General features: G+C 50.1%; 1 protein-coding gene across 2 annotated transcripts; it reads right to left on the bottom strand.

The window, feature by feature from the left end:
• Nucleotides 1-869: 869 nt before the first annotated feature.
• idh3g (isocitrate dehydrogenase (NAD(+)) 3 non-catalytic subunit gamma) lies at nt 870-11,349 on the bottom strand. 2 transcript variants are annotated; one of them, XM_059019937.1, is made up of 13 exons: nt 11,190-11,349; nt 9,840-9,887; nt 8,157-8,254; nt 7,718-7,833; nt 7,464-7,524; nt 6,166-6,298; nt 5,473-5,606; nt 5,194-5,296; nt 4,650-4,796; nt 4,407-4,501; nt 2,936-2,996; nt 2,192-2,308; nt 870-1,156 (listed from the first exon to the last, which is right to left on the bottom strand). In XM_059019937.1, the coding sequence occupies exons 1-12, from the start codon at nt 11,244-11,246 to the stop codon at nt 2,204-2,206; spliced, it is 1,158 nt and encodes a 385-aa protein (XP_058875920.1). In that variant the 5' UTR covers nt 11,247-11,349; the 3' UTR covers nt 870-1,156; nt 2,192-2,203. The 2 variants fall into 2 exon arrangements, with proteins under 2 accessions (XP_058875920.1, XP_058875921.1); XM_059019938.1 differs by lacking the exons at nt 9,840-9,887; nt 11,190-11,349 and adding an exon at nt 9,010-9,015.
• Between the last annotated feature and the right edge of the window lie 901 nt (nt 11,350-12,250).

Here is a 12,250-nt window from a genome sequence, read left to right as displayed (position 1 = left end):
CACAAAACAAACTAGAGTGCTATCGGACCCTAAATAGAAATTACACCCTGGCAGATTACCTGGTAACTGTCAGAAACACAAAGCAGAGGCAGATCCTGACCAAATACCGGCTCAGTGACCACAACCTGGCCATTGAAAAAGGCCGACAGAGGCAAACCTGGCTGGCCAGGGAGAACAGGCACTGTGGTCACTGTGAGACAAGAGAGGTCGAGACAGAGATTCACTTCCTGACACAGTGTGAAAAATATAAAAACATAAGGGACATTTTCTTCCCCAAATTCTGTGATTTAGTCCCAGAATTCCCAAAAATGTGTGATACCCAGAAGCTGTCAATCCTGCTGGGGGAAGACAAACACACAGCCAGACTGGCTGGTCAATACGTGGAGACCTGTCATAGCCTGAGGGACAGACCGTGAACACATCACACTAGAGAGGGAAAAGAGAGAGGGAGGGAGGGAGGGATTCTGTTTAATATAGAGAGAGGGAGGGGGTATTGTTTAATTGAGGGAGGGGGATTCTGTTTAATAGAGGGAGGGAGGGGGATTCTGTTTAATATAGAGGGGGGAAGGGGGTACTGTTTGATAAAGCCAATAAAGCCAATTTGAATTTGAATTTGAATTTGAGAGTGTGAGAGAGTGAGTGTTGTGCTCTTGGTTAGTGGGACTCTATTGTGAGTGTGAGAGTGAGTATTGTATTGTATTGTATTGTATTGTATTGTATTGCTTTAATAAAACATGTAGTGTCATATATATTATATATATATATATATATTTTAATTACGTCTCAATCCTAAAACTTCTCTCCACAGTTGTGTGCAGTCCGGTGTGCGCTATCAAAAAAAAAAAACACCACAACGAAACCCCAAAACCTGCAGATAAAGAGTGCCTTTGGAAAGGACGTTTATTATGGGATAGAAGGGAGAATGACACGCGAGGACTTTACGAAACAGACAAACACAAAAACGTTTGGACGCGTTTTACAGCAAAGCATGCAGCGACAGAAGTGAGAGAACGCGTGTCAGACATGGGTCGCTCTGTCCCGGGACATTTTAAAACGACGGTCCCTGGGAGTAGCTTCTGCTGCGCGAGTGTCGGGCACAACTCCGGAGCGGAGCGTAATCGTGATTAACCCTTTCACTGCCAGGCGCAGCGTTCTTCTGGAGGATGAAACCGGTTGTAGTTTATACGAGAGAGAGAGAGAGAGAGAGAGAGAGAGAGAGAGAGAGAGAGAGAGAGAATTCAGTTATTTTCTTTGCTAAACAAATGAATTCATATTGAAGTCAGGATTTGTATTTATTTATTTATTTTAAGTTTAAGTGTTAATTAATGCTGCACAAACAGATTATCCGATTTACCGTTCAGAGTGAAACGAGTGAAGAGACAGCTGCTGGGGTTTGAGTGGATCGCTGTTCTCCGCAGAGTCTTAGAAAAACAGCGATCCTCACAAACCCAAGCAGCTGTTTCTTCACTCGTTTCGCTAGGAACAGTTCATTAGCCCATTATATACAGGCATGGGAATCAGACTCCTATTGCACAGCAGTGTCACCCAGTCCAGGTTTTACTACCAGTGCGTCTAGGTAACAAGCTCAGGTGTGTCTTATTATTAAACTCCTAGTGAAACCAGGACTGGATCACACTGCTGTGCAGCGGGAGTCTGATTCCCATCTCTACAGAGCAGTGTGAAAAGCAGATCTCACAATTACAATTACAATTACAATACAATTACAATTACAATACAATTACAATTACAATGCTATTTTGTTCAATTACAATTATGCTGCACTAATTACAATTAGAATTATATTACAGTAACAGAAACAGCTCCTCCCATTAACACGTCTGCTCTGTTTATTCTCAATAACACAAACAAATAAACCACAGGTCCAAACTACCAGTGTCTGTATCAAACTACCAGTGTCTGTATCAAACTAACAGTGTCTGTATCAAACTACCAGTGTCTGTATCAAACTACCAGTGTCTGTATCAAACTAACAGTGTCTGTATCAAACTACCAGTGTCTGTATCAAACTACCAGTGTCTGTATCAAACTAACAGTGTCTGTATCAAACTACCAGTGTCTGTATCAAACTACCAGTGTCTGTATCAAACTAACAGTGTCTGTATCAAACTAACAGTGTCTGTATCAAACTAACAGTGTCTGTATCCGAGCAGAAAGATGGCTTTGCTTTTACCCGTGCTGGGACTCAGAAAGCGGCCGCGCTGCGCAGAGAGGCTCCCTGCATCAGCCTCATGATGCTCTGAACCACCTCCGACGTGGTGCCCTGCCCCCCGATATCAGCGGTGTGCATCTGAAGAACGGGAGGACAGAAGAGTTACCAAAATAAACCCAACAACCCTGACACCCCCCACACTCCCCGACGCACCCCCCCACACTCCCCGACGCACCCCCCCACACTCCCCGACGCACCCACACTCCCCGACGCACCCCCCCCACTCCCTAACGCACCCCCATCCCCATCCCCACACTCCCTAACGCACCCCCATCCCCATCCCCACACTCCCTAACGCACCCCCATCCCCATCCCCACACTCCCTAACGCACCCCCATCCCCACCCCCACACTCCCTAACGCACCCCCATCCCCACCCCCACACTCCCTAACGCACCCCCATCCCCACCCCCACACACCCTAACGCACCCCCATCCCCACCCCCACACTCCCTAACGCACCCCCATCCCCACCCCCACACTCCCCAACGCACCCCCATCCCCACCCCCACACTTCCTAACGCACCCCCATCCCCACCCCCACACTCCCTAACGCACCCCCATCCCCACCCCCACACTCCCCAACGCACCCCCATCCCCACCCCCACACTTCCTAACGCACCCCCATCCCCACCCCCACACTCCCTAACGCACCCCCATCCCCACCCCCACACTCCCTAACGCACCCCTCAGACTCAGACTCTTACCCGGGTCTCGTTCATGGTCCTCAGAATAGCGCTTCGGATTAACGCAGCGTAATCGTGGAGCCTGAAACGAAAAAAAAAACACAAATTAAACAAAACAAATCAACAAAATTGAGCAATCAATAAAAATCAAATCGATACACGCAGTCGTACAATTTTTTAAAGTCGCAGCGCAGTTTGCTGTCCTGGGGAACCAGACTCGTGGCCTGCAGTCACAACAGCGAAACATTACCCTGACTGTGTGTGTGTGCGTGCGTGTGTGTGTGCGTGCGTGTGTGTGTGTGTGTGTGTGTGCGTGCAGGGCTGTGTGTGTGTGTGTGTGTGTGTGTGTGTGTGTGTGTGTGTGTGTGTGTGCGTGCGTGCAGGGCTGTGTGTGTGTGTGTGTGTGTGTGTGTGTGTGTGTGCGTGCAGGGCTGTGTGTGTAGGGCTGTGTGTGTGTGTGTGTGTGTGCGTGCAGGGCTGTGTGTGTGTGTGTGAGCGTGCAGGGCTGTGTGTGTGTGTGTGAGCGTGCAGGGCTGTGTGTGTGTGTGTGAGCGTGCAGGGCTGTGTGTGTGTGTGTGTGTGTGTGTGTGTGCGTGCAGGGCTGTGTGTGTGTGTGTGTGAGCGTGCAGGGCTGTGTGTGTGTGTGTGTGTGTGTGTGTGTGTGTGTGTGTGCGTGCAGGGCTGTGTGTGTGTGTGTGTGTGTGTGTGTGTGTGTGTGTGTGTGTGTGTGTGTGTGTGTGCGTGCAGGGCTGTGTGTGTGTGTGTGTGTGTGTGTGTGTGTGTGTAGGGCTGTGTGTGTGTGTGTGAGCGTGCAGGGCTGTGTGTGTGTGTGTGTGTGTGTGTGTGTGTGTGTGCGTGCAGGGCTGTGTGTGTGTGTGTGTGTGTGTGTGTGTGTGTGTGTGTGTGTGTGCGTGCAGGGCTGTGTGTGTGTGTGTGTGTGTGTGTGTGTGTGTGTGTAGGGCTGTGTGTGTGTGTGTGAGCGTGCAGGGCTGTGTGTGTGTGTGTGTGTGTGTGTGTGTGTGTGAGCGTGCAGGGCTGTGTGTGTGTGTGTTAGTGTGTGTGTTAGCGTGCAGGGCTGTGTGTGTGTGTGTGTGTGTGTGTAGGGCTGTGTGTGTGTGTGTGAGCGTGCAGGGCTGTGTGTGTGTGTGTGTGTGTGTGTGTGTGTGTGTGTGTGCGTGCAGGGCTGTGTGTGTGTGTGTGTGTGTGTGTGTGTGTGTGTGTGTGTGTGTGCGTGCAGGGCTGTGTGTGTGTGTGTGTGTGTGTGTGTGTGTGTGTGTAGGGCTGTGTGTGTGTGTGTGAGCGTGCAGGGCTGTGTGTGTGTGTGTGTGTGTGTGTGTGTGTGTGAGCGTGCAGGGCTGTGTGTGTGTGTGTTAGTGTGTGTGTTAGCGTGCAGGGCTGTGTGTGTGTGTGTGTGTGTGTGTGTGTGTGTGTGTGTGTGTGCGTGCAGGGCTGTGTGTGTGTGTGTGTTAGCGTGAGTGCTGTGTCGACTCACTGCAGGTGATCCAGCATCATACAGCTGGCCAGCAGCATGGCCGTGGGGTTGGCCGTGTTCTTGTTGGCGATGCTCTTCCCCGTGTTCCTGGTGGCCTGAAAACACACAAAACAACACAATAAAACACACAAAACAACAACACACACACTCACACCAAACACACACACTCACACCAAACACACACACTCACACCAAACACACACAGGCTCACACAGCACAGCGGTGTCTTCGCTGGTCGCTCACCGTTTCGAAGACAGCGTAGTCTCGCCCCAAGTTGGCTCCCGGGACCAGGCCGGGCCCCCCCACCAGCCCCGCGCACACGTTGCTGACCACGTTACCATAGAGATTGGGCATCACCATGACATCAAACTGCTGGGGCTTAGAGACCAGCTGGGGGGGGAGAGAGAGAGGAGAGAGGAGAGAGGAGGGGAGAGAGGAGAGAGGAGAGGAGAGGAGAGAGGAGAGAGGAGAGGAGAGGAGAGAGGAGAGGAGAGGAGAGAGGAGAGAGAGGAGAGAGGAGGGGAGAGAGGAGAGAGGAGAGAGGAGGGGAGAGAGGAGAGAGGAGAGGAGAGAGGAGAGAGGAGGGGAGAGAGGAGAGAGGAGAGAGGAGAGAGGAGAGAGGAGAGAGGAGAGAGGAGAGGAGAGAGGAGAGAGGAGGGGAGAGAGGAGAGAGGAGAGGAGAGAGGAGAGAGGAGAGGAGAGAGGAGAGGGGAGAGGAGGGAGTTTATTACACTGTCAAGCCAGGTTCCATTAATGAAGGAATGATTTTAATCCCAGCTGCTCTCACCTGCATGGTGGTGTTGTCCACAATCATGCTGTCAAAGACGATGTCTGGATACCCAGAAGCCACCTCTTTACAGCACTGCAGGAAGAGCCCATCACCCAGCTTCCTGTACAGAGAGGGAGAGACAAAATGTATCAACACTGGAGCCCAAACGCTGGTCTGCTTGACTCGGTCTCTTCTAGTCTCAGTCACATTGATAAAGGCACTGGCCAAAGCGTCTGTCTGCTGGTTTCAGCTCACTGGGATCGCTGGTTTCAGCTCACTGGGATCACTGGGACTCACATGATGTTCGCTTTGTGCACGGCGGTCACCCTCTTCCTGCCCTTCTCCCTCGCCAGACGGAAGGCGTAGTCCGCGATGCGCAGAGAGTTCGACTTGGTGATGATCTTCAGACTCTCCACCACGCCAGGGACACTCTGAGAACACAGACACACACACACACACACACACACACACACACATATATATATTATATGATATTATATATAGCATTCTCTGCATCCTCTGCTGTACTCCCCCCCCTCTCTCTCCTCCCCCCTCTCTCTCCCCTCGTGCTCCAGGCTGCTCTACTCTCTCTCTCTCCCCCCCCCCTCTCTCTCCCCTCGTGCTCCAGGCTGCTCTACTCTCTCTCCTCCCCCCTCCTCTCTCTCCCCTCGTGCTCCAGGCTGCTCTACTCTCTCTCTCTCCCCCCCCCCTCTCTCTCCCCTCGTGCTCCAGGCTGCTCTACTCTCTCTCCTCCCCCCTCCTCTCTCTCCCCTCGTGCTCCAGGCTGCTCTACTCTCTCTCTCTCTCCCCCCTCCTCTCTCTCACCTCGTGCTCCAGGCTGCTCTACTCTCTCTCTCTCTCCTCTCTCCCCCCTCCTCTCTCTCACCTCGTGCTCCAGGCTGCTCTACTCTCTCTCTCTCCTCCCTCCTCTCTCTCACCTCGTGCTCCAGGCTGCTCTACTCTCTCTCTCTCCTCCCTCCTCTCTCTCACCTCGTGCTCCAGGCTGCTGTACTCTCCCTCTGTATTCTCTCGGATGATCATGATGTCGATGTCTCTGTGTCTGGTCTGGACGCCCGGCAGACTCTGGCAGTGAATCACGTTGGCGTACAGGTCCAGGCTAGTGCTGCAAACACAACACACAGCCATCAGGGAGAGGGAACAGGACTCCTACTGCACAGCAGTGTCACCCAGTCCAGGTTTTACTACCAGCTTGATCAGCCCCCAGTGTGTCTAGCTAACAAGCTCAGGTGTGTCTTATTATTAAACTCCTAGTGAAACCAGGAAAGGATCACACTGCTGTGCAACGGGAGTCTTATCTCTGTCCCTGTGATGCTAACCAGCATAATTACTGTAGGGACAGAAATAAGACTCCTATTGCATAGCAGCTTCGCCCATTCCAGGCTTTATTAGGAGCTTGATTTGCCCCACAGTGTGTACAGGCAACAAGCTCAGGTGCAGAGCCACAGAGCCACACAGCCACAGAGTCACACAGCCACAGAGCCACAGAGAGCCACACAGCGCCACAGAGCCACACAGCCACAGAGCCACACAGCCACAGAGCCACAGAGCCACACAGCCACACAGCCACAGAGCCACACAGCCACAGAGCCACACAGCCACACAGCCACAGAGCCACAGAGCCACACAGCCACAGAGCCACACAGCCACACAGCCACAGAGCTACAGAGCCACAGAGCCACACAGCCACACAGCCACACAGCCACACAGCCACAGAGCCACAGAGCCACAGAGCCACACAGCCAGAGTCACACAGCCACACAGCCACAGAGCCACAGAGTCACACAGCCACAGAGCCACAAAGCCAGAGCCACACAGCCACACAGAGTCACACAGCCACACAGCCACAGAGCCACACAGCCACACAGCCACAGAGCCACAGAGCCACACAGCCAGAGTCACACAGCCACAGAGCCACACAGCCACAGAGCCACACAGCCACAGAGCCACACAGCCACACAGCCACAGAGCCACAGAGCCACAGAGCCACACAGCCAGAGTCACACAGCCACAGAGCCACAGAGCCACAGAGCCACAGTCACACAGCCACAGAGTCACACAGCCACAGAGCCACAAAGCCAGAGCCACACAGCCACAGAGCCACAGAGCCACAGAGCCACAGAGTCACACAGCCACACAGAGCCACAGAGTCACACAGAGCCACAGAGTCACACAGAGCCACAGAGCCACAGAGTCACACAGAGCCACAGAGTCACACAGAGCCACAGAGCCACAGAGTCACACAGAGCCACAGAGCCACGGAGTCACACCGGAGGAGATTGTTCCTGGATTTGTGGGAGGGGGGCATGGTGTGGTTGGTTTCGATGTTTCCTGCAACGAAATAACAAAGAGAAGCTTGTGATTGGCGTTTCAGTTCTTTATTATCTGAGCTTCACACAGACACACACACACACACACAGACACACTCTCACACACACACACACACACACTCTCTCTCACTCTCTCTCTCTCTCTCTCTCTCTCTCTCTCTCTCTCTCTCTCTCTCTCTCTCTCTCTCTCGTACCCTTCAGTGCTACTCTGTTGCGTCGGATGGCTGTGATGGCGTTGTCGATGTCATCCTCCTCTGTCATGGCCGAGTTCACGTGAACCACCTCGAAATCCACGGGGACACACGAGTACCTGCACACGCCAACAACACACCAACGACACACATGAGACCAACTAACACGCTGGCTGACCGGACACTGCAGCAAACGCTCCCTTAAAAAAGCTTACCACTATTTTTGCAGTTCTCCTCCCTATGCTTTACCAGACCTCTCTGTGCTTTACAATGCTTCCCTATGCTTTACCACACCTCTCTGTGCTTTACAATGCTTCCCTATGCTTTACCAGACCTCTCTGTGCTTTACAATGCTTGCCTATGCTTTACCAGACCTCTCTGTGCTTTACAATGCTTCCCTATGCTTTACCAGGAAGGTACTTGAACCCGAGTCCAGACCTACCGGAACACTTCCTGGACGTGCCGGAGCAGCTCCGGTCCGATCCCATCCCCCGGGATCATGGTGACCGTGTGCCGGCCTCCGTACTTAGCAGGGGGGGGCTGGGGAGAGAGAGCAGGGGGGAGGAACACAGCACCCCGATTAGCACAGGTGCTGGGGGGCTGCCTTAACCCAATGTTAGACAATACACTTAATATACACTGCATGCAACCCACACACACACTAACCACTTCATATACACTGCATGCAACCCACACACACACTAACCACTTCATATACACTGCATGCAACCCACACACACACTAACCACTTCATATACACTGCATGCAACCCACACACACACTAACCACTTCATATACACTGCATGCAACCCACACACACACTAACCACTTCATATACACTGCATGCAACCCACACACACACTAACCACTTCATATACACTGCATGCAACCCACACACACACTAACCACTTCATATACACTGCATGCAACCCACACACACACTAACCACTTCATATACACTGCATGCAACCCACACACACACTAACCATTTAACATATAGTGTATGCAACTCAAACACACACTGAGACAGACACACACACACACAGACACACACACAAACAGAGACAGACACACACACCGAGACAGACACACTAAGTCACACACACTGAGACAGAGACACAAACACACACACACACACACACACCAAGACAGACACACACAAACAGAGACAGACACACACACCCTGAGACAGAGACACAGACACACACACACACAGACTGACACAGACACACACACACACAAGAAGAGACCCCCTAAACAGCTTGGATGATCTCACAGCAGAAAGTCGTACTCACAATAATCTTATTCTGCAGCCCCGGAGAGCGAGCACAGAGGAGGGAAAGGAAACAGAACCCCTTAGAGTTTGGTTTGACACACAGCAGCACAGACACAGCAGCACAGACACAGCAGCACAGACACAGGGTCAGCAGGTGAACGGATATTCAAACAAACCTCCTGAAATCTCTCCCTTCCGCTGCAGAGAGGACCTAACGTTCAGCACCACCCGGGCTTTTACAACCGAGACCATTTGAAAAAATAAAATAAATAAATCCATACATATGAACATAATTTAGATCTTTTATTTAACATCATGAAAGAAACTACAAAATGATAACCCCCCCCCCCCCAAAAAAAAAAAAAAAAAAAAAAGTCTACCGGAAGCCATAATATTGGCACAGTAGCGTTTCATGTTAGATTTCAAAATGTTAGAATTTTTAATTTTTTGTCAGTATATTGGGGGGGGGGAACTATACAAAGCTGGTGTGGAATTCAATATGTTAACAAGGGAACATTATTCAGCAGCTTTCATTGGACTCTATGAAGCTGAGGGAGTTCATTCTCTATAGAGGGGGTGGAATTCAATATGTTAACAAGGGAACATTATTCAGCAGCTTTCATTGGACTCTATGAAGCTGAGGGAGTTCATTCTATATAGAGGGGGTGGAATTCAATATGTTAACAAGGGAACATTATTCAGCAGCTTTCATTGGACTCTATGAAGCTGAGGGAGTTCATTCTACACAGTTCATTCTTACTCTTGTTATTAGTATCACTATTTTTAAACAGGACAGATCCTTCTCGTTTGTGTTTGTGATCCCAGCTCTAAATCCTCTCTTTCACTTACAGAATCCCATGCTTTGCCTCTCCGGCTGATCCCTGCAACCCCAAAAACCTGCAGGAGGAGAGAACGAAACATGCGTTAGAGCAGGGAGAGAGACAGGGAGACAGGGACACAGACAGGGAGACAGACAGACAGGCAGAGCCCCACAATCCTGTTCAGTTTGACACTATAATATAATCCCTTCTATTTAGTGTCTGTGTTTACTACATTCTGCCAGAGTTTTGTTTCATTAACTCTGTATGGTATCATATTCGCTTACAGCTATGCAGTGTGGAGAGCTCTCTCCTATAGACCTCTATACAGCTCTGCAGTGTTGAGAGGGGAGCTCTCTTTCCTATAGACCTCTATACAGCTCTGCAGTGTTGAGTTCTCTTTCCTATAGACCTCTATACAGCTCTGCAGTGTTGAGATCTCTTTCCTGTAGACCTCTATACAGCTCTGCAGTGTTGAGTTCTCTTTCCTATAGACCTCTATACAGCTCTGCAGTGTTGAGATCTCTTTCCTATAGACCTCTATACAGCTCTGCAGTGTTGAGATCTCTTTCCTATAGACCTCTATACAGCTCTGCAGTGTTGAGTAGAGCTCTCTTTCCTATAGACCTCTATACAGCTCTGCAGTGTTGAGAGTGGAGCTCTCTTTCCTATAGACCTCTATACAGCTCTGCAGTGTTGAGAGTGGAGCTCTCTTTCCTATAGACCTCTATACAGCTCTGCAGTGTTCAGATCTCTTTCCTATAGACCTCTATACAGCTCTGCAGTGTTGAGAGGGGAGTTCTCTTTCCTATAGACCTCTATACAGCTCTGCAGTGTTGAGAGTGGAGCTCTCTTTCCTATAGACCTCTATACAGCTCTGCAGTGTTCAGATCTCTTTCCTATAGACCTCTATACAGCTCTGCAGTGTTGAGAGGGGAGTTCTCTTTCCTATAGACCTCTATACAGCTCTGCAGTGTTGAGAGGGGAGCTCTCTCTCCTATAGACCTCTATACAGCTCTGCAGTGCTGAGAGGGGAGTTCTCTTTCCTATACTAATAGTAAAGGTATTTTCCTAGGTTTGTTTTGCAATGTAACGCAATGACCTTTTTTTTTTTTTTACCCAAAATGCTGTTATATAATTTACTCTGAAATAGCACGGTCAGAAACACTGGTCAAAAAGCTCCCGTGCAGACTTTCAACGAACGCAAACGGTAAATCTGAATTCTACAAACTGCTATTTCATTTAGTCTCGTACACGATCCGTGTATGCGATGAGACCACAAGCCTGTCTTCTGACCTTGCGTTTACGGTAACTGCGAATTATTTTGATCTAACCGCTAGCAAAATGAATGACACAGAAAACACAGGATAGTAAATCTTACCTGTGCCGTGTTCCCGGTCCGGTTCTGCAGGAAAAGCGGGCGGATTAGCTTTAACATGGTCACAAGCTGGACCGGTTCGGCACCGCCTTGATGAAATTGTTAATAATTGCAAAACTCGCAGGTCGAGCCACAGACATCAGACGCCAGAGAGGCTAGAGCGGCTGGTGGTGGCTGTTTTTTTTGTGGTCGTCGCTGATATCTATGGTCGTTCGCCGTTGATTTCAATGCGATTGCTCATGATCCGAAACAGAGCTGGGTCGAGCGAGCTATCGCCCCCTAACGGGCGAGACGAGAACCCCCAGCCCGAGTCAAAGCCAAGGAGAAGATGACAGTATTATCAGCGAATCTTAAAATAGGAAAACGAAACTGTGTAAAAATTTTAAAAAAAGAAAGATATAGAAAAAAGGCTAGTATAAAATGTACAAATGTCTAAAGGCTTAAAACTTCTTTGTTAATTACTGTTGTCACCGATATATATAAAAGACAAAGAAGCGGCACTGCCTTTCAAAACAAGCCCAAGAGCAAGCGCTATCCATGTTAGAGTGCGGCTAAAAACAAGCCCAATTCCGCTTATTATAAGCGGACTTGGCAACTGTGCTTACGTCACGCAACTGCTTATTGAGTTGGGGCAGGGTCCTGCGGGAGGGGCAGCTCCTGCTTCCAGTGGTTACCCCCACACCCCCCGTGAGCGACACGCTTATAATACAGGGGCGGGTCATGAATCTGAAAACCAGATTTCACATTCGTGTCTCATTTATTATTAAAACGGCGGTTTGAACCCAGCTCCCAGGATAAAAGACTTCTGCGTGTGCGTGTGGACCGAAAAATTAACAACACAGCCTCGTCTCTCAGGCAGCAATATTTCGTGAGGGTGGAGTAGTGGTCAGGGCTCTGGACTCTTGACCGGAGGGTCGTGGGTTCAATCCCAGGTGGGGGGGACACTGCTGCTGTACCCTTGAGCAAGGTACTTTACCTAGATTGCTCCAGTAAGAACCCAACTGTATAAATGGGTAATTGTATGTTAAAAATAATGTGATATCTTGTAACAATTGTAAGTCGCC

This window comes from Acipenser ruthenus, unplaced genomic scaffold (assembly GCF_902713425.1).
Source record: "Acipenser ruthenus unplaced genomic scaffold, fAciRut3.2 maternal haplotype, whole genome shotgun sequence".
In the NCBI taxonomy this organism is placed as follows: domain Eukaryota; kingdom Metazoa; phylum Chordata; class Actinopteri; order Acipenseriformes; family Acipenseridae; genus Acipenser; species Acipenser ruthenus.
The sequence above is the reverse complement of the archived record's forward strand: the minus strand, read 5'-3'. Positions and strand labels throughout refer to the sequence as shown.